This window comes from Oncorhynchus kisutch, linkage group LG1, assembly GCF_002021735.2.
Source record: "Oncorhynchus kisutch isolate 150728-3 linkage group LG1, Okis_V2, whole genome shotgun sequence".
Classification (NCBI taxonomy): domain Eukaryota; kingdom Metazoa; phylum Chordata; class Actinopteri; order Salmoniformes; family Salmonidae; genus Oncorhynchus; species Oncorhynchus kisutch.
Window position 1 is genome coordinate 66,701,612 of NC_034174.2, and position 22,731 is coordinate 66,724,342.

The 22,731-nt window shown below is 42.3% G+C and overlaps 2 protein-coding genes across 4 annotated transcripts in view; both read right to left on the bottom strand.

The window, feature by feature from the left end:
* Nucleotides 1–2,699: 2,699 nt before the first annotated feature.
* LOC109888867 (zinc finger protein Gfi-1b-like) lies at nucleotides 2,700–9,789 on the bottom strand. Its single transcript, XM_020480037.2, has 7 exons — nucleotides 9,244–9,789; nucleotides 8,978–9,042; nucleotides 7,580–7,927; nucleotides 7,206–7,366; nucleotides 6,635–6,778; nucleotides 3,643–3,808; nucleotides 2,700–3,253 (listed from the first exon to the last, which is right to left on the bottom strand). The coding sequence occupies exons 3-7, from the start codon at nucleotides 7,851–7,853 to the stop codon at nucleotides 3,090–3,092; spliced, it is 909 nt and encodes a 302-aa protein (XP_020335626.1). The 5' UTR covers nucleotides 7,854–7,927; nucleotides 8,978–9,042; nucleotides 9,244–9,789; the 3' UTR covers nucleotides 2,700–3,089.
* A 462-nt stretch (nucleotides 9,790–10,251) lies between these two features.
* Nucleotides 10,252–22,731, bottom strand: part of LOC109888844 (EVI5-like protein) — a 38,857-nt gene continuing 26,377 nt past the window's right edge. For 2 of the 3 annotated variants that reach the window (XM_020480026.2, XM_020480013.2), the window contains 7 exons: nucleotides 21,345–21,461; nucleotides 21,126–21,266; nucleotides 20,627–20,788; nucleotides 17,690–17,836; nucleotides 17,175–17,270; nucleotides 16,887–16,982; nucleotides 10,252–15,533 (listed from right to left, as the gene is read on the bottom strand). In XM_020480026.2, the coding sequence (XP_020335615.1) occupies nucleotides 15,225–15,533; nucleotides 16,887–16,982; nucleotides 17,175–17,270; nucleotides 17,690–17,836; nucleotides 20,627–20,788; nucleotides 21,126–21,266; nucleotides 21,345–21,461 (1,068 nt within the window). In that variant the 3' untranslated portion in view covers nucleotides 10,252–15,224. Of the gene's footprint in view, nucleotides 15,534–16,886; nucleotides 16,983–17,174; nucleotides 17,271–17,689; nucleotides 17,837–20,626; nucleotides 20,789–21,125; nucleotides 21,462–22,731 lie in introns of all 3 variants that reach the window. The other variant, XM_031830789.1, reaches the window with a different exon arrangement.

Below are 22,731 nucleotides of genomic sequence, written 5' to 3' on the forward strand. Positions count from 1 at the left end.
GGTAATGGTTGACAGTTACTCCAAATGGATTTAGGTTTTAACCACCTTGATTGATATATGAAGAAGTGTATCAAGTGTATTGCTGTTGCTTCTGTTTTGTTTTTGTCTTGCATCAATACATATCTCACCAGATTGGGTCTGCTGGATGGTCTGGATTTCTCCCTAAGGATTAGCCCTCTAACTCCCTGACCCTGTGGTGAGGTCGCCAATATGATAAGGGAATATACGCCAATTTGCAAAAATGGTTTTAATGGTGTGTTGTTATTCTCTTTGACATTTGTCTTAGGAATTTGTATTACAAATATTGGGAATGTAATAATTTGTCATACAGTAAATTGTTGGTATGGATTTCCTGAATCCGAAATAAAAGAAACTGTTGTTCTGGTCTGTTATAGCAAAGGTGACCGGCAGATGGTATTTAGATGCATGGAAGGGATCATTTGACTGAGAACAGTGTGAGCTTCAGCCTCTTTAAACAACTAAAGTAATGGCGACAATGGCGTTCACTTTCTTTCACGACTTCTACCTGAGATCTGAGTCCGAGCCAGAAACTGGTGTTCAGCATCCAATCAAAGCTATCAACTGCCTTTTCAGGATTGCGGCATGAGTCCTGAGAACGTCCACATGGAGTGAGCATGCAGAGAGATCACGTCCAAACTTCTCTCATGTAGCTGGTGCACTGGTCAGAAAAGGGCCAAGACAGAATGGACCGTAAAGGATGGTGGTAGCAGCTCAGGTGAGAGATTCGTCTGCTTGGGAAAATCAGATTATTTCCCAGATATTGAAATGGGGACATTATCAAGGGCCATCCACTTTGACATGCATGAGTTACATGTGTGCCATTGGAAGGATGAACTGTAAATCTATCTTAAGAGGAAAATGAAGAGACTTCAGAATAATGATTGCTGGGAGGGAGTGGGGTGGTTTGCACACTGGAATGTTTTTGTCATTTAGAAAAGAAAAAAGAAAAAAAAAATGCATTAAAATACCGATCTGTCATAATGGGGCCGGGATGAGAATAGTTCATGCTAAAAATATAAGATTTCTATAATGTATGTCAACATTAGTAGCACATACTGATGGATTCTGGGTACTAACTCCTAATCTTGGGATAGGGTTAATTATCAGGTATCCTATTGAAATATTGAGTGCTTAGGTTTAGAGGGTCTACACCAGAAGTTAATGGTTATCTGTAGGAGGAAGGTAAAATGGTGTGTGTGCAATTAAGCTTGGAATGTGCTGAGGGCAGGGGAAACGATCACACATGGCAGCATTGATAAGGGGAGAGACATGGACTGGTGATGAAGGGGGTCGAGGTCAGGTCAGGTCACATTAAGGGAGAAAGAAAAGTTTTTGGCCCATATCCTTTAGTTTCCTGACTAGCAGTAAAGATACAATGTTTGTTCAGATGTGTAGGAGGAGACTCAGCCTAGGAGGAAGGGTTAAATATCAGTGCTTGTGTCAAAATGTCTTTGTCTGTACAGCTGTTTGACCCTTTGGGATGAATAAACATGGTATGAGCTTTCATAGTGTCCATCGAGTTCTTGCTATAATAATTAGAACCTAACAATACTGTATATTTGTTTCCTGTATGTAAATGTACATTCTGCCAGTGTCGGTGTGTGCTAAGTTGAGGGTCTTACATTCGAGTGATAGACTCAACGAGAAGCACTAGGGACTGTCATTCTAAATCTGGGTTGGATCAATAGGTCAAATTATGATTCGGAAAGGTGAAAAGGAGAGACAGAGAGCTGCCCCTAAACTGTGGAGAGCACAAAGTGAGGGGAGGGTGTTTCTTGAAACTAATTCAATATTGGTAAGAATCCAGTGAGTGTAGGGAGGGTTCCCCACCACTATGTAGCACCGCTTCCCTTTATGTCTGTGTGTCTTTGCAGCAGTGACTCTCAGCTTCCCTGTTGTTAAGCTACCAGAAGGACGCACTCCACAGACCAATGTTAATGAATTGAGAAAGACTCTGCCTGGGCCAGAGATCCTAGTGGCGGAAGAAGGTCCCGAGCCAAAGGGACCGACGCAGGCCTGGAATATAGGCCCAGAAGTCAGAAGCAGCAGACAGAGGAGGTCTGATTCGGTCTGATTCGTTTACACCTGATATGTCATGGCAGTCGTCATGGCTTGTCGTCGTGGCTTGTCGTCATGGCTTGTCGTCATGGCTGTCGGTGTCTGAAGCTGGAGCACTCTTTCCCTAACCCATTGTTGCTACGATGGAGAGCGGAAGAGAAAGAGGGTGAGATGCTCCAAATGGAAATGGAAAGCAGGGTACAACATGCATTGAAGATACTGAAATTGAAATTAAGTGTCAGTCACCACTCATTGCATGAACTAGCAGTACATACGTCTTTTGTGATGTCTTGGTCTGTATACCGATTGAAACTGTTAAAAAAAAACTGTTTTTAAGTCTTGAAATGAGTCCAGGGTGGGTGTCAAATCAGAACTGATTTGAGAATTCCCATTCTCAGCCAATCACAGGTATTTAAATCCAGGGAAATCTTTCCGTTCCAGAGAATGAAGATAATGAAGATAATGATTCATTTCCAGAGAATTCCAGATAAACCATGTGCAAAATGCTTAACTTCCTTTTATCTCAAAGTGACATACCTTTAAAATCTCCCCGAGAGGTAAATCATTAAAAAGCAAGGAGGTTTGATCACTTAAAAAACAAAACAATGATCATTCATTCATAACAATAATATCTTGTTGCTATCCAAATCTGAAAGTGGACAACAAAGAGTTTTAATGCACACACATAAGAAAACGATACTTTGGAATAAAGTTCAAAGGTGTTTTAAACATATTTTCAGATATGACCCTATGATGACACTGAAAAAACTTTAATATATATGTAGGCAAAATATACAGTTGGGATTCAACTACAGTCAAGGTAAATGTTTGTTAGAATTTTTTGTGGAGTATCCATCCCTTCTATCATCCATCCCCAGCTTCTGTTTAGCTTGTGCAGTGGTGCCCCTTATAATGAAAAGATGTTTGAGTTGCTATCTATGTACAGTGGTTCTCCCGATTGTGAAAACTGAGCTCAGATCAGCTCTTAGCCAGGGTCTTGGCCTAAAGGTCTATGTACGGTGATTCTCCTGGTTTTGTCTCAGGTCCTGTTTGCGCTGGAAGCCATAGAGGCAGCGGTAGGGCTGGTTGCGACTGTGCTGACGACTGTGGGTGATGAGGTTGGAGCTCTGGCTGAAGGCTTTGCCACACACCAGGCACACATGAGGCTTCTCACCTGGAATAGGAGGGCAGAGGGGACATAATGTATTAAAGGGGAAGTTCACTCTTTTATAACTGAATGTTAGATGGTTGCTCACCCTGAAAGTGAGCCAGGAAAAACTGTAATGCATGGTTCGGTTTTCTTTAATTTAACAGCCACTACAAACTTCAGCTAACTTAATCCAAATCAATGAGAGTGGTAGGGGCATGCAGTGGCTGTTGTATTTATTTATTTTAAAGGCCAAATCACTTCCCGCCGGACTCTGGCATGTATTCACTACATTTTTCACAGGCACCTCATGCCCCTACCACTCATAGTATTTTGAATATATTTAAAATTGTTCATATGTTTCTAACTGTGACAAAGACAATATCCCTATTTCCATAGAATACATATTGATTCACCTGTGTGAATGAAGGTGTGTTTTTTCATATCAGATTTCTGGTGAAATCTTTTGCCACAGTATTGACAGGGGTAGGGTCGTGTGTCAGAGTGGATTAGCAGGTGAGTGGACAGGGTAGAGGAGCGCTTGAACACTTTCCCACACACCTTACAGCCAAACGTACGCTCCTGAAACACATGAGAACACAGCATATATGGACATATATTTTGTAAAAAAAACAAAAACAATTATTGGGTTCACAGTTTCATGAGAAGTTTGATGAATCTTACATTTTTTATTTACACCAAACAAAAACAAATATAGGCCATATAAGATGGGCCATATAGTAATGTATAGGGTCTACTGTAGTGTTTTTTCCTGTATATAGTTTATAACTAGCATCAAACTCTTAAAACTCCCTAATGTTGATCTAATTAGCATGAAAAAATCCCCCAGTTAAAGATAGAGATGTTGTTTTTGCATTGGATGCGTCTCAATCCACCGCATCCGCCTATGTCGCACTTTCACATCTGAGGTGAAAGGTGACAGAGCTAGAGCGGTGTTTGTCAGACCAGGAGACATCTTGAAAATCGGTCTTCCCGCAAAATCATCTGTAGTGTTCCGAATGTCCTACAAACTATTTTGACCCCTCTATGGAAAGATGAGACTCTCACGAACATACATGTTTTGCTCTAGGACTCTTACAAGACTCGTCTGAAGGTCCCCCTGGTACCAGCTGAAAAAATGTATGGAAGTATATATGGAGACTATTTAATGCCCAAAATATGGGGTATATACAGTGCCTTGCGAAAGTATTCGGCCCCCTTGAACTTTGCGACCTTTTGCCACATTTCAGGCTTCAAACATAAAGATATAAAACTGTATTTTTTTGTGAAGAATCAACAACAAGTGGGACACAATCATGAAGTGGAACGACATTTATTGGATATTTCAAACTTTTTTAACAAATCAAAAACTGAAAAATTGGGCGTGCAAAATTATTCAGCCCCCTTAAGTTAATACTTTGTAGCGCCACCTTTTGCTGCGATTACAGCTGTAAGTCGCTTGGGGTATGTCTCTATCAGTTTTGCACATCGAGAGACTGACATTTTTTCCCATTCCTCCTTGCAAAACAGCTCGAGCTCAGTGAGGTTGGATGGAGAGCATTTGTGAACAGCAGTTTTCAGTTCTTTCCACAGATTCTAGATTGGATTCAGGTCTGGACTTTGACTTGGCCATTCTAACACCTGGATATGTTTATTTTTGAACCATTCCATTGTAGATTTTGCTTTATGTTTTGGATCATTGTCTTGTTGGAAGACAAATCTCCGTCCCAGTCTCAGGTCTTTTGCAGACTCCATCAGGTTCTTCCAGAATGGTCCTGTATTTGGCTCCATCCATCTTCCAATCAATTTTAACCATCTTCCCTGTCCCTGCTGAAGAAAAGCAGGCCCAAACCATGATGCTGCCACCACCATGTTTGACAGTGGGGATGGTGTGTCCAGGGTGATGAGCTATGTTGCTTTTACGCCAAACATAACGTTTTGCATTGTTGCCAAAAAGTTCAATTTTGGTTTCATCTGACCAGAGCACCTTCTTCCACATGTTTGGTGTGTCTCCCAGGTGGCTTGTGGCAAACTTTAAACGACACTTTTTATGGATATCTTTAAGAAATGGCTTTCTTCTTGCCACTCTTCCATAAAGGCCAGATTTGTGCAATATACGACTGATTGTTGTCCTATGGACAGAGTCTCCCACCTCAGCTGTAGATCTCTGCAGTTCATCCAGAGTGATCATGGGCCTCTTGGCTGCATCTCTGATCAGTCTTCTCCTTGTATGAGCTGAAAGTTTAGAGGGACGGCCAGGTCTTGGTAGATTTGCAGTGGTCTGATATTCCTTCCATTTCAATATTATCGCTTGCACAGTGCTCCTTGGGATGTTTAAAGCTTGGGAAATCTTTTTGTATCCAAATCGGGCTTTAAACTTCTTCACAACAGTATCTCGGACCTGCCTGGTGTGTTCCTTGTTCTTCATGATGCTCTCTGCGCTTTTAACAGACCTCTGAGACTATCACAGTGCAGGTGCATTTATACGGAGACTTGATTACACACAGGTGGATTGTATTTATCATCATTAGTCATTTAGGTCAACATTGGATCATTCAGAGATCCTCACTGAACTTCTGGAGAGAGTTTGCTGCACTGAAAGTAAGGGGGCTGAATAATTTTGCACGCCCAATTTTACAGTTTTTGATTTGTTAAAAAAGTTTGAAATATCCAATAAATGTCGTTCCACTTCATGATTGTGTCCCACTTGTTGTTGATTCTTCACAAAAAAATACAGTTTTATATCTTTATGTTTGAAGCCTGAAATGTGGCAAAAGGTCGCAAAGTTCAAGGGGGCCGAATACTTTCGCAAGGCACTTTCGCAAGGCACTGTATATATATATATATATATATATATATATATATAGGTTTCCTGATCTTTCTTAAATCTCTCAGATATAGGAGAGACACTTCAGAACTAACTTCCTTTTGATCTTTTTGGGGGGGATTATCTGTTGTTCCATGTAGTGAATCTGTTATTCAATGCATGTTTATGGGCTAATAACAGTAAGGACAAAAATATTTCTATATATATATATTTTTGGTACTTCAAGGAGTCTTAAAATTCTAAATCAAATAGCTAAATCATCCTTGCTATGACCTTAAAACAATTCCACATATCTTAGTAGAACAGTGCAGTTAATATCTTGATTTCCAGTTCTTTTTATGATATTTCCATACTATGGAGGTCGAAATAACATTGTGAAATTTTGATCATGCCCTTTTTCTGTAAGAGCTGGCGTATGAAAACAAATGCCTGCAATATCAGCCTTCTCAGGTGGGATGGAACTCACAATGTGATCTGATTATAATAGACCTGACCCCAGAGCTGCTTTAAAACCCTTCATTATACATGTAATGTAGCAGGCAACAGACCTTATTTGGCGTGATTAGATGTGTTATTCCTACCTTGACCCTGTAGCTCAAACCCAGGTCTGGCCTATAGCCATACGGCTGACTGTTAGTCTTGATGTGTGCTGATGATGACTGCTTGTGTCTGCCACCATGGGACTTGTGGACGTGGGACTCCATACTGGAGAAAGAAAAGAAAATCTGCAAAGAAAACAAACACTTTAATGTCATTTGCAGAAGGGGAGAGCAGTGCAGTAAATACAATAGACCTCTTATCTTGATTTAATCCTCACACTGGTCTTCCAGTCAGAAACAGAATAGAGAATCAAAGCACGTCAGACTTCAGTTGCTGCACTTTGACCTTTGGTTAATAAAAAGACTGTGTGTAGGTCTATCCAATCACCTCAGTGGTAATTCCAATGAGTCAGAATTGTTCACTATCCATGATGGAAGCAAAAATAGCTTTCTTCTATCACTAATATCAAACCTTTTTGATGGAGAGGAGGATTGATGTTTAATAATTCACCTTTATTTATACAGGTAAAACAATTAAGAACAGATTATTATTTGCAATGACAACTTGTCAGAGGGTTAGAATAACAAAACTGATTTGGGATCACCCACTAACCTTTCCACACAGTGGACATTCAGTCCCAGTGGTCCTGTGGTCACTGATCTGGGGACAGCCTCTGTGTCGGGTCTCCCCCAGGAGGGGCGAGCCCACCTCCTCAGCAGGGCTGCCAGGGTTCAACTGGGAGGGAGAGTCGTGGTGCAGCCCAGCTCTACCATCTTAAGTCAGAGAATAGCAGGAGGTTGATACGTTTTATTAATAGCCCCTCTTATAAGCAATCACTGATCTCTAGGTCTTAATCACATGACTGTTTCAGTCTTAACTTTAATGAAAATGGTTAAAGAATGAATGATTATGAGAGCACGATAATACACAAAACTGGCAGATGTACATGAGCTTGTGTTAGCTGAGCCTCAGTGTTCAACACCTACCTGAAGACATGGGACTGGTGGGGTGAAGGTAAGGGGGACTATGTGAGGCAGGGTGGAGGGCTGGAGATGGAGAGGGCTGTGATGGGTAGGCCTCATTGTGTGTCACTAGAGACACTGCACCCTTAGGTGACGGCTGTCCCTGAAGGGTACCCCCCTGCCTCTTGTCTGTTTCTGAGGAACCTACTGGGACCAGGGTCGTGCCCAAGTAGGGGCTACCTGCTTTGGGGCGCAGAGGGGGAGAGCCCCCCCTCCTCACCAGGAAAGAGCGAGGCATGGTGGGGAAGTGAGAAGCAGCAGGAGCACAGAGGGTTTTGTAGACTCAGTCTAGTGGAAGGGAAGTAGAAGGCCCTGCAATATGGAGTACATGACAATTGGCAGAATAGTCCAGGTGTTATTCATATCAACCAACATACAGCAGGTGGCAGCAGTGCTTTGACTAACACGGTCACATACTTCACTGCCTTATTCATAAAGCTTCTCAGAGTATGAGTGCTGATCTAAGATCAGTTTTAACTTTCAGATCATTATGAATAGGATAACAGGAACAGGGGGGACCTGATCCGAGATCAGCACACCTAATCGGAAATGCTTTCTGGGTACAGGCCCTGGTCACACAACCACTCTGAAAGTAACAGTACTGTGGGTTTTGCTGACATTTTGAAACCATAAAAACGAGCTCCATAATGAAATCAGTTCAAAATATACTGAATGGAAATGGAGTATTTTCCCAGCTGAGCTTTTCCTGCTGAATCTATTCATAAAGGAGGTAATTTATTTGGCATTAAATGTGTGTTATCTATAATTTACAGACATCTCTAGATGTCATCGCCTCAGGCAAGTCATTGCACATACTCATTACTCTTGAGCTTGGTTGGATTGCTGCATAAACTGTGGCAACATATACTAGCACCCAGTGTTTTGAAACAATTCCACAGCAGCTTCCACCCAAATTCAACCAAACACAGCAGACCGTTATGTATTATCCCGACTCACCCTGTGAGCTCTCTCCCCTCTGGTTGCACAGCCTTACAGGTGGCAAATGGTAGAGTATTGAAGACATAACAAGATAGAAGACTAGGGGCAAAAAGGCTCCCAAAAATAGCAAAACTTCATGTATTTTTCCTCTGCTGGATTCATAGTGGTTAAAAGCTTCAGATATAAAATATTTCACATTTGAAGTATTCTGTGTTACTAGGCAGAATAGTTCATATCTTTTGCCCAAGGGATCAGTAAATAAAAACACGGAACTCTTTCTACTGTGTAATTTTGCAGACACAGGGTATTGCAGACACAGAAATAGCATAACTAAGTATGATGCAGATACAGCCGTGGAGATAAATTATTAGATTGAACACATTGGCTGAATTCATTTGGTACAGTAAATGCAGAAAAACTCACCTAGTAAAAGAGGAATGACAAATCTCTGCAGCTAGCCCTCTTGAAGATGTCTTCAGTCAAGTCACCTGGTGAGATGACAAAAGAGCATTGATTTTAAAAGATGGTGATAATGTACATGATCATTTCCTAAAAGCACAAAGCAAAAATGCTCCTAATCTTAATTGCAGGATGGAATTGAAGACTGCAAGAAGTAATTTCTGCCATTACGGCGAGAATGGAAAATGTGAAAATCTCACTACACAAAAAGGGGTTTCATACAAACTTACCAGATAAGGTTCTTTAAAAAGGCATACAAATGTCAACCTTTCACATCAAGTCATTAGGCTGAACAAATACATTCAGGCTCAAATTCTAAATGAATTTGATATCAAAATATGATATGCCAAAATGTAAACTTTACCCCTGAATCTCCAACTGCGTAGTAAACTAATGAAAATTGAATAGGAAGCTCAAATCATGTATCATTACAGTATAAATCTATCTATACGCTCAAGTTTTAAGTTCTAGGCTGTATTCAGCCAGAGACGTAGTGTTCAGTTCGGTGAAGCCCAATGAAAGTGATGGAGAAGAGAGTCTCTGTAGCACCGCTACACTCAGCAGCAGCCACCTCAACCACAGAGCTTCCTCAGAAAGACTCCACTGCTGAGCAACAGGTCTTTCTGCTGCACTAAAAACCCACTCGTCGCTGCTTTGCTACAGTATGTAGGACCAAACAAGTCCAGATGTACCCTCGCTAATCTCTTCAGTTTCAAATGACCAAAATGTCCTCTTTGACTCGAGGTTGGTATGCAAATCTCTAATATCAGTCTACTTCATTGTTATATGAACATGATTCACATGATCACAAAACAGGAAGATGTGTGGAAATGAGGCAAGAGAATACCAAGAAACTGAATGAGAGAATGAGAGAAGGATGGTGGAGTCACTTGAGTAATGTGGGGCAAAGTGTCGACACACACAAGTGTTGAGACAGGAGGGGGTTTCAAAATGGAAGTTAGAGCAGAGAGCGATGGAGGCGGAAAGCCCAAACAGAAATTAACTGGTGACCCAATGTTGCGATGAGCAGAACGGGAGAGAAAGATAAGAGACAGGGACAGAGAGCCAAAGAGGATAACAGGTTCAATGGAAGATTTACAATGGATTTTATATCCAAATGAAGACAGAGGTGGAGACAATCAACACAACAACACCGTACCACCTCGACATGGCATCTGAGAATGTGTAGTGTCAACGTTAATTTCAAATCAATCATCAACAAGTACAGAACACTGAAATATTTTCATAATATTGTCTTTAATATCATCTTTATTACTGTCATTAATATACTTGACAACACATTGGTAGAATTGCAAGAGAGAGTGAACAAGGTTGGAGGGAGTAAAGTGGATACCGACCTGTCCTACACCAGGGTTGTGTTTTGAGGCACCAAATGGAAGAAAAGTGACTGAAACCGGGAGGTACTTCATGGACTTGTCCAATAAGAAACACTCATTTTTGTTTTCTGTTGCAGAACATTTTACATTTTTTACTTTGAGTGCCCTAATGAATACAACCCAGGGTATGCATGGAGGACACCGTCCATAAGGGGGAGTCTCCATGTTTTGTTTCTCTCTTCTTTGAGACACAGACAACGGCATGTAGTGTTCCAGTTTTTTTCTAACATGGTTATATATATATATATATATATATATATATATATATATATATATATAAATAAAAATCTTAAACATATTGGGGATCCTTCAGTCCTAGCTCAACAGTGGCCTTCACCTTTGAGATATTTTTGGTGAACACCTCCCTAAACCAGAGTGCAAATGCTGAACTGTCTATGAAAATTGCATTTGATATACTATGTATAAATCTACCTACATTATGGCACTATCTAGATTTAAACATGGAACCCTACCATTCGACACACCCTAAGATTTTAAACATGATCTTGGTTCAGATCAAAGAATAGCCATACCAACGCTAATCATAAAACTACATGGATGACAAATACTGAATCAGAGGGCATCTTCATGTGTATCAAAAAGTATTTTAGTCACAGTTCTACCAGTTGTAGTTGGGACACTGGGGAGCTCCGCATCGAAGCACCATCTCTGAACAGCAGTATAGTGTTTGTATTATGCAGGATTGTTATACAGCCTGGTGTTATGCGAGTGTGGAGCGAGTGCACAAGACTTTGTGTAAATTAGACAGTCTAGTAGTGTCTAAATAGTGGAGTAAAGTACTTATGTAAAAAATTATTTAAAGTACTACTTTAGTAGTTCTTTGGTATCTGTACTTTACTATTTATATTTTTGACAACTTTAGGAATTTAGTGGCGTAAAAGTTACAGAAAATAAATGTACTTTTTACTCCATACATTTGATCTGAAACGCAAAAGTACTCGTTACATTTTGAATGCTTAGCAGGACAAGAAATTGGTCAAATGAACTCACTTATCTAGAGAACATTCCTATTGCCTCTGATCTGGCGGACTCACTGAACACAAATGCTTCGTTTGTAAATTATGTCTGAGTGTCGGTGTGCCCCTGGCTGACCGTAAAAAAATTAATTAAAGCAAGAAAATGGTGCCGTCTGGTTTGATTAATGTAGGGAATTTGAAATGATTAATACTTTTACTTTTGATACTGATGTATCTTTAAAACCAAATAGCTTTACTCAAGTAGTATTTTACTGGGTGACTCACTTTTATTTGAGTAATTGTCTATTAAAAAGGTATCTTTACTTTTACTCAAGGGCTTTTTCCACCACTGACCAAAACTATACTCTACCACAGGTTGACAACACATGGCATCCGAACTCCCTCCCATTGCTAAAGTAATGCCGTAACTGACTGGTCCAGGATGTTACACCAGACAACAGTGATTTCAGCTGCTGCACTGGTTTAACCTCTAAAAAGGTGGTTATTTGTAATACTTGAGCGAGCAAAATATGGGCTACATGGCAGTGGAACCCCATTAGAGGAGCTCCCTTATTTCCTTGGCAGTTGGTGACAGGTTCCCCCGTCATTCAGCATCACTGTGTGACAAAAGCCAGGCACACACCAAATCTAAGTGCGTGGCATAATTTGAACACAAGAAAACATGATAAAGTTGGGATGCATAGGCTTGGTGGCATAGCATTATACAGTACCTCAATACTACCAAGAAACCTTACAAGTTCTCACTAATGCTGACATGAGACAGGGCCTTAGCTTGCTACACTAACCACTCTAAGCGTCCACTCCCATATTCCCAGAACAGCACTCACTGCTTTAAGTCAGGAGGTGATCTAGAATCTTAGAATCAATATCTAGAATCTTAGATCCAGAATCTTAGGATCGTATTTCCAGAATCTTAGGATCGTATATCTAGAATCTTAGGATCGTTTATCTAGAATCTTAGGATCGTATATCTAGAATCTTAGATCCAGAATCTTAGGGTCGTATATCCAGAATCTAAGGATCGTATATCCAGAATCTTAGGATCATATATCTAGAATCTTAGGATCATATATCTAGAATCTTAGATCCAGAATCTTAGGATCGTATATCCAGAATCTTAGGATCGTATATCTAGAATCTTAGGATCATATATCTAGAATCTTAGATCCAGAATCTTAGATCCAGAATCTTAGGATCGTATATCCAGAATCTTAGGATCGTATATCCAGAATCTTAGGATCGTATATCACCCTACTGAATATATTACTACACATCCTCTGCATCAGCAAATCAACTCAATTATTCTTGTGATCTATTTATATAAATACTTTAGTTCAGGTTGTCATATGGAATTATTGTAATTATTGAATTAGACAATACGTTTTGCTTCCACTGTTGTAAGAATATATCAAAATGTGATATCTGAAGTGTCTGCCACAGAAGTAGGACAATGCTCTTTCCATCTATATAGAGTTTGTATGGAACCCTTTCCCCCTTGACATTGGGAAAGCAACCACATGGAGCTTCTTTCCAGATGGCTATCATCGATTCCCATGATCAACTCTGTCCCATTGATATAAACACAGTACATTTGAATGCTTTGGAAACATGACACCAAGCTGATGCAGTAGTCTACCCACTCCGAATGACTGAGCTAAAGCTAATTCTAACAAGCATGTCATATATTCAAGACAATTGGGATGATATGCCACATAGTTAGCCAATGAGGTATATACTAGACAAAATACTGCTCCCAGTCTGTTAACACCTGTGCATTTGAGCCATCTGAAGCTGTAGTAACAGCACGCATCAGATAGTCAGACATTTTCAGTCAACACGTTCAACTGAATGTTTCCATCCATCCCTAAATCCTATTGGTAACAGGCAGTAGAAAGAGGAAGTGATGTCACAGTTGGCTGTTCTGGAAGGAGAGGTATTGATAATTCATCATACAGCACCATGACTGAGACGAGAACAACAGAACAGAGACATAAACAGAGTGATAACCCTGGTCCAACTTGATAATGATATTTATGATGATCTGATCAGTACACTTGTAGCTGGTAAATTATTATTTTGCCTCTGATTAGTCAATTTCAACAAATTCTCTTTTTTTTTTGGTAACTTCAAATGAACCCCTTCACGTCACTCACACAGCATTTTGACGGACACATGCCAAGCAGTCCCAAACTAGTAAACTCCAGCCTCACCATGAGACAAAATGAATGATTGACTGAGCCATTGATGTCCTCTTATAAACACTTGTGGGTTGATACATGCTCTTAGGGTTTAAAAATGCCTTAACACATTTCAAATAGAGTATAAAGGAGTTGTTTATGTGTGGGTATTGCACAAGTCATAGGTAGAGACATCATTATGAAGCATAGCCATAACCGTTCAACAATTGCTTCACAGTAGTTTTCGCACTCACAACTGATTCCTAAGGGGTGTAAAGTTCGACTGCATGTCGAGCAGATGGAACATAACATAAAAGAAGACTGGGAGAAAAAAAAAGGAAAATCATAGCAGCGCATTTGTTCTGTCTCTCTGACATGAATCGTCAAGGACGCCGTCCGTTGACACCTCAGCCTCAGGATTCAAGTTGGCACAAAGGACCGAGGGAACTCAACGTATATATAATGTTTGGCCGCCGTTGGTATCTATATATTTATATAGATATATAAAAAATATTAAAATAAATAAGAACATAAATAATAGCAGAAAAATTACCTAAGATTTGGCAACGTTGAGATTTTTTTGTGGTTGACATTATCCATCGTAATTCGCTTGCCTTGTTTCATTTGCAAGACAGACACAACAAACATATTTCAGTAAGGTAAATTGTTAATATTCATCTATGCATGAGATGTCATCTAGTAACATCCCTATGATATTGATGTGTACAAGTCCATACCATACTCCTTTCCTACCTCTAACCTTCCTTCATTCCCTCTCGCTCTCATTTGTTTTGCAGTGTGCATTGTGAGGTTACAGTGGATGGTTGTTTCCATTTTGACAGGCAGTGCAGGTGGCCAATGGGTCTTCTTGGAATGATGACATGACAGAAAGAGACAGAGAGAGAGAGAAAAGGAGGAGGAAAGAGAAAGATGGAGGGAGACAGTAAGTCCCACATCTCGCTCACGGGACAGTACGAGCAGGGTCAAGCCCAACAAGTCATCCATCCATATCCTCTTTTACCGATCCCAAGTCCATATTGAAGTCCTTGCAAACTTGAGGGGAATCATTTAATCAAAGTGATGTCCTATGCATCTCATAGTCACTGCTGTGTGGTATGGTTGGAGTATTGAAAGCAATTTTTTTGGTCCATTTTCAATCCCTTTTATTTTCTCGGCTTTCTGTGCGGATAGGATATGCTTGCTGCACAGTGAGCGAGCATACTGAAGTTATCTGTTCTTCACTCAGGTCCGGAGTGCAGTGTGGAAACTAATGCCAAGGACAGGACAGGGCAGGACAGGGGATTAGGACTGGAATTGACTCAACCCCCATAGGGAATACATGGTCTGTGAGAATGTAGAGGAGAAAGAGATTGAGGGAGAGAGAGGGAGATAAAGAGAGGGATAAGTGAAGAGAGATAGGGGAGAAGAGAAGTAAAAGGGGGAAATGGAGAAAAGAGAATGACAAAAAGAGGAGAGACCATGGCACCAACATGAAGGAGGAGGAGGGGAGGATGTCCGTTACAGGTTACAGTAGTTTAGGGTGAAAACAGTAGTACAGTAAAGTTGGGGCGAGTACAGCATCTCTAATACTAAAGAGATACTGAGTACAGGACCAGGTAGTTCCAGGGACCTCCATGGCTCAGTTGTCCAGGACCTCAGCACACACCATGCTAGTGTAGAGCTGCTGCGAGGGGCCGTGGTGGGGGTGGTCCGGGTGGGCCTCTGCTTCGCTGTCGGTGCTGCCCTCGCTGTCCAGCCTGGCCGAGGGGTGGGGCAGGGCGGGGTACATGGCGTTAGGGGGGATGGGGCTGGGGAGAAGGTCCTCATCCGAGCTCAGGTAGTCGCCTCCGGCTGACGAGGGGCTAGCTAGACACAGATCCGGGTAGCCCCCGCCCCCATCCCGGGAACTAGGAGCGAACTTGGAGCGCTGCCCGCGGAGCTGCCTGATCTAAAAGAGAAAGAAATAAGGATAAGACATTCATACACGTAGATTACTGTCACAATTATCTAGGATATTACTGATATCACAAAGAAAGGCTTTTTGATGCGGTTTGTTGGTGAGAAGAGTGTGTACACTGGTTGGAAAGTGACCCATTTCTATAGCAACCTGGTATGGTGGTCTAGCCTGCAGTGACAAGGTTAAATCCAGTCTGATGTGCCTGTGTGTGTCTGCATGAGTGTGCATGAGTGTGCGTGTGTAGATACAACACTGATTCAGTACTTACAGAAAACTCTGAGATTTGTACTGAGTTAGGCTGGTAGGAGGGGGAGGGTAGTGGTTAACCAATTCGAACACTATAACTAGGCACTCGCCCACCTCTTCCTTTTCTGTCTCGGGTTTACACAGCAGAGTTCAATCATGTACACTATACTGGTCTGATTCTAGATCAGCCCTTCTCGAAGTGTATCAATACTGTACAATGTTGAAGTGTATCATATTGTTCTGGGACAAATCAGAATATTCAAAAGTCATTGGTATGACTCTATGATCATAACTTCGACAGTTACCAAAAAAACAAAGATATATGCTAATTCGACTTATGATACGGTCCAACACCAAAACATGAATTCATTTGCAAAATAGACGCCTGAGATTTGAGACCGGAAAATGACTGCTTGCTAATTTCGACTTTGTCGCGAATGTTTCGGTACTCTTTACATAAAGGCTCCATATGACGAATACCCCCAACAGTATGCACTCTAAGAACAGAAAAGGGCAAGGCAGTCCCATCACTCCCTCCTCTGACACATCCTTCTCACGCACAGCCGCTCTCTGAATGAGCAAGTGTATATTACGTGGTTCAGCTATGTTGGTGTGTGTGTGTTTTTAAGCATGTGAGAATCAGTGTTGTCTCGTTCTCACACGCATTCGTCGCTCTCTTTCTGAGATCTGGGGTTTTGAAGGGGTGGGGGGGCTGGGGGTACGTCTGTTCTGTGTGGTTGGAAATGTCATACAGTGGAAGGCCAGAGTAGTGAATCTAGTATGTCATGCTTCATGTGGCGGACAACATTTATCATTTCAGAGAAATACAAAAAGCATGAGGGGATCGGATTCACATGTAGCTGGGTGTCAATGGCTAAACTAACCCCAGACACAAGGACTTTTACTGTGTGTGTGTGTGTGTGTGTGTGTGTGTGTGTGTGTGTGTGTGTGTGTGTGTTGGTAGAGCATTGCGCTTGCAACACCAGGGTTGTTGGTTCCATTCCCACGGGGGACCAGTACCACAAAAAAGTACAAACTCACTACTGTAAGTTGCTCTGGATAAAAGCGTCTGCTAAATGACTGTTAAATGTGTGTGACCTCATTCTTGAGCTCTCCGATCTGGTCTCGAAGCTGGGTGATATACTGCCTGGAGTCAGAGTGGTTCAGCTGGCCCTGGATCAGACCCTCCTCCTTCTGTAGGACAGGGATAGGGGGATTAGACACACACACACACACAAACGTACACAACCGAACAGTCAACGCCAAAGAAGCAGGGAAGACGATCTCTCCAATGCACACATGCCACCCAGAAGAAATCTAAAACACTTGACAATGACATCCATTCCATATGGAAGTCAAGTTCAGTTCTGTGTACGAACATCCCACCTGTATCTCCAGCTCAGCTATCTTCTGTCTGAACTCAGCCATGGCAGCCATGCTGTCAGCCTCCCGCAAGCGCACCGCCATCACCTCCTCTTTACTCTACAGAGAGAGGGAAGAGAGTGGCATAAGAGAAAAGACAAGAGAGAGAAAAATCACCTCTGGCGCAAAGCCTGAGTGAAAGCCACTAGACCATCTAGTTCTACAATGGCATCTGTTTAGATTGCAGGCTCACACACAAAGCCCACTTATCAATGTCATCCTAGGCTGCTTCCTTTTCCCCCACCCTCTCCATCTCCTCTCTCACCTGGCAGTCAGTCCACTTATTCCACTACCTTCCTCCATCCTCGCCATACATTCTCTACTCCCCCTCTCCTCCTGCTTCCATTCTCCATCCCTCTTCCTGGACCTTCATCCTCACTCTCCCTCCCCCGTCTTAACTTGCAGCCCACTTATTCCACACATTTCAACGCTACCATTGGCTACCTCCATCCTCCCCCTTCCCTCCGCCTCTCCCCCACCTTGCAGTCGAGCTCGGCCTGTTTCCTCTTCATCTCGGTGAGCTGGGCCAGCATCCCCTTGTTCTGGCCCGCCAGCTGCTGCAGCCTCTCCTGCATGGCGGCGCTCTCCACCTCATGGCGCCCAATCAGCTTGCTGTGAATCTGGTTCTGCGGGTGAAGAGAGAGTGGGGACAGTGTCAGAAGGCTGAAAGAGTAATTCGTCACTGGATTAGCGTCTGCTAAATTACTAGTATTTAAATGTCATGTACAGTACAAGTCAAAAGTTTGGACACCTACTCATTCAAGGGTTTTTATTTATGTTTACTATTTTCTACATTGTAGAATAATAGTGAAGACATCAAAACTATGAAATAACACATATGGAAGAATCATGTAGTAACCAAGTGTTAAACAAATCAAAATATATTTTATATTTGAGATTGTTCAAAGTAGCCACCCTTTGCCTTGATGACAGCTTTGAAAACTCTTGGCATTCTCTCAACCAGCTTCATGAGGTAGTCACGTGGAATGCATTTCAATTAACAGGTGTGCCAGAGTTAAAAGTTCCTTTTTGGGGCCTCCCGGGTGGCACAGTGGTCTAAGGCACTGCATCGCAGTACTAGCTGTGCCACCAGAGACTCCGGGTTCGAGCCCAGGCTCTGTCGCAGCCGGCAGTGACCGGGAGGTCCATGGGGCGACGCACAATTGGCCTAGCGTCGTCCGGGTTAGGGAGGGCTTGGCCGGTAGGGATATCCTTGTCTCATCGCGCACTAGCGACTCCTGTGGCAGGCCGGCCGCAGTTCACGCTGACCAGGTCGCAAGGTGTACGGTGTTTCCTCCGAACCCGGAAGCAGCTGGCTTCCGGGTTTGATGCGCGCTGTGTTAAGAAGCAGTGTGGCTTGGCCAATCAGTCGTGTTGTGACAAGGTAGGGGTGGTACACAGAAGATAGACCAGTTTGGTAAAAGACTTATGGTAAGAACAGCTTAAATAAGCAAAGAGAAACGACATCATTACTTTAAGACATGAAGGTCAGTCAATATGGAACATTTCTAGAACTTTGAAAGTTTCTTCAGTCGAAAAACCATCAAGCGCTAAGATGAAACTGGCTCTCATGAGGACTGCAAATGGGAAAGGAAGACAGAGTTACCTCTGCTGCAGAGGATAAGTTCATTAGTTACAAGCCTCAGAAACTGCAACAGAGTTCAAGTAACAGACACATCTCAACATCAACTGCTCAGAGGAAACTGCATGAAATCAGGCCTTCATGGTCGAATTGCTGAAAAGAAACCACTACTAAATGACACCAATAAGAAGAAACACGAGCAATGGACTGGTGGAAATCTGTCCTTTGGTCTGAGATTTTTGGTTCCAACCGCCGTGTCTTTGTGAGAGGCAGAGTAGATGACACTGGTGACACTGTCTGTGATTAATTTAGAATTCAAGGCACACTTAACCAGCATGGCTACCACAGCACTCTGCAGCGATATGCCATCCCATCTGGTTTACGGTTAGTGGGACTATCATTTTTTTCCAACAGAACAATGACCCAAAACACACCTCCAGGCTGTGTAAGGGCTATTTGACCAAGAAGGAGAGTGATGAGTGCTGCATCAGATGACCTGGCCTCCACAATCACCCGACCCCATCCAATTGAGATGGTTTGGGATGAGTTGGACCGCAGAGTGAAGGAAAAGCAGCCAACAAGTGCTCAGCATATGTGGGAACTCCTTCAAGACTGTTGTAAAAGCATTCCAGGTGAAGCAGGTTGAGAGAATGCCAAGCGTGTGCAAAGCTGTCATCAAGGCAAAGGGTGGCTATTTGAAAAATCTCAAATATATTCGGATTTGTTTAACACTTTTTTTGGTTACTAAATTATGTGTTATTTAATAGTTTTGATGTCTTCACTATTATTCTATAATGTAGAAAATAGTAAAAATAAATAAAAACCCTGGAATGAGTAGGTGTGTGAAGTTTTGACTGGTACTGTATATGATATTAGTTGTCTGCCTCTGTCTTGTAACAATAAATGTAACAATAAATGTGTTGTAACAATAAATAATCAACAGTTTGTAGCAAATAGCTAATTTGAGAAATTAACAACTTGTACTTCCACAAACGCAAATCACCTGTTGACCTCAATGCATTATTTATGTGAAACTGAGTTACGCACACATTTGTCAAGTTAGAAAAAGGCCTAAAGGCAGGTTAACGTTTATTGGGATGAATCTCGTCCTGGAGGCAGTGCTGGGAGATTTCCACTAGATGGGCAGGCTACAGAGTCAAAATTGGCTAAATTGTAAACATGAAAAAGAAATACAGTTTTTGATCTTAATTTAAGGTTAGATTTAAAATCTGCTTTTATGACTCTGGCTGTGCCAGCTAGTGACCACTCTGCAGAGCTGCCTCCAGTATAAGAGTCATCCCAAGAAATGCCAACCTGCGGCCCAAAGTGATGAACTGTAACGAAAACGTGTGTGTGTGTAGGCCTATGGTGTTGTATAGAGCTGTGAATAATCCACCACAAAAGTCAAACATCTCACTCATCAGGGTGAGAAACATGAGTGTGGAACTGAATGTTAAAACACTGAGCGAGGTACTTTCCATAAATCCAAAAGATGAGGCCGTATTTGCATCTTCCTTACCACTTTTATACTGCATTGTTCTTTCACAATGTCATATGTCACACTTGTACTTGGCATTTATCTACCATTTCCACATAGTATTTGATGTATAAGTTAGCCCTTAGTCATTTAAGCCTAATGAAAGTCTCTTTTAGAAATGTGATCCAATACAATGCATTTCCCTAGGCTGGTCCCAGCACTGTCTTGCCAACTCCTATGGTCATTGTTACATGCAACAGACCTGGGATCAGACGAAGGAAATAACACACAATGGATCACTTTTATATAGATCGCGCACAAACAGATTTGGCATCAGGCTAAAGTTCTTCCACTGACCTGGCTCTCCAGCTGTATGGCTTGGAGTTTGACCTCCCTGAGTTCAGCCTGGGCTTGGGCCTCTCTCAGACGCACCCCCATCAGCTTGTCCTGCAGCTCATTCAGGGCATTCTTCTTGGGGGATTCCTTCCAGTGACCCCCGCCACCTTTTGACATGTGGAGCTGGAGAGAGAAAGAGAGGAACGGAGAGGAAGAACAGGTTAGAGATCCACAACCATGGTGCATCGGTTCTCTATCCATCTCCCCCTGATGTCACTCGCTCTGAGACCTTGAAGTAGTTGTTTCCCTTGGCTTTTGTGAAGCGATGGGCAACGATACTTTGAGGGCGACTCTTGTCGATGTGTGTAGAGCGTCTCTGGTTCTAGCCCAGGTTGGGGCGAGGAGAGGGACGGAAGCAACCCTGTTACACAAACACTGTTCTTCTAGACCTCTACTATGCCCTCCCCTTCTGAAGCATTCAGTTCCCTACTCTACAGTCTTCTGTGGTGTGTTTACTTACCTGCCAGCGCTGGTTGAGCTCGGTCACCGTGTCCTGCATCTCTCTGAAGGAGTGCAGTGTCTCCAGCTCTCGGAGCTTCACCAGCTTCAGCTCATCCTGCAGCTGGGCCACGTTGTTCTCATCAGGCAGAGAGCTGCTCCTCTGGAACATACACACACACACAATGAAGATATTAAACACACAGATATACCACACACACACACAGGTGTGTTCTCTTACCTTCTCTAGGTCCAGTACTTTGTCCTGCATTTCTTTGAGTGCCCCCAGTAGCTCTGCCTCCTGCAGCCGGGACTGCTCCAGCTGCATCTGCAGACCGGTCACAAACTGCTCTGTGTACTGAGACACAACACATGGACCAATTATAAACTGAGACAACACACTGGGACCAATCCCAAACGGACACTACACATACCAACCAATCAAACTTTTCTGTGTACTAAGGCGTCAGAAGATAAAGATCCTCCACCCAGCAAAGCCAGAAGAGGACTGGAAACCCCTCAGAGCCTGGTTCCTCTCTAGGTTTCCTTTCTAGGGAGTTTTTCCTAGCCACTGTGCTTCTATATCTGGATTGCTTGCTGTTTTGGGAATTTAGTCTGGGTATGTGTACAGCACTTTGCGACTGCTGATGTAAAATGGCATTTTTAAAATACATTTGATTGATTGATGGGTCAGAAGAACGTCTGTCTAAAATGGCCGTTTTCTATTGATTTGGAAATGGGAACCACTTACAAAAGTCTATCAGTGTATCCACCAGGTAGATTCAACTCATTTGTGTACACCCAAGCAGATAAATGAGTGATGTACTAAAAGGAGATGTGGAGTACAGCGCTGTGTAGCTGTGATAGTTGTGGTGGGTTGGACAGAAGGGATGTGGGTTGGCAAAGGGGTCAACCAACCAAAAACATGTCCGTTTCTCACTAGATGCGTTTCAGAGAGAAGAGACAGATGGTGAGACAGAGTGAGAACGTTGGGACAAACCAATAACTTTGTATGCGTATGCATGGCATAAAGGCCTTTCTTTCTTTGTGAATTAAAGTACCCACTCGGTTTCAATGTGAGAGAGAAGTGAGAGGTGGGGGTGTGTGAATTCTGGCTTGGTAATACACCCAGGCTAGTCATCGGAGGCACAACACATTATCTGACCACACCTGAAACTCCAATTCTATACCACGGATTCTCTCCATCGCCCCAATTCTAGTCGATCTAAACTTAGTTCACTGGTGTTGAAAGACTGATGGAGGAGGAGGAGAGAGTCAAGAAACAATGGTGAGACGTGCAAACTCGTGAACTCTCACACACCCTATTCATCACATGGTGAATGAGTGTCATTAGTGTGACGGCTGTGTCTGAGTATGAAGAGAAATAGCACATTGTTACAACACTGTACATACTGTACATAGCCATAATATTACATTGGAAATGTCTCTATTCCTTTGAAACTTTTGAGAGTGTAATGTTTACTGTTCATTTCACTTTTGTTGACTATCCATTTCATTTGGTTTGGCCACGTAAACATATGTTTCCCCTGCCAATAAATTTAAACTGTGAAACTAACGTATATATAAAGAGTTGTGTTTCTGTTACTAAATGTGTCAGGAACCACATC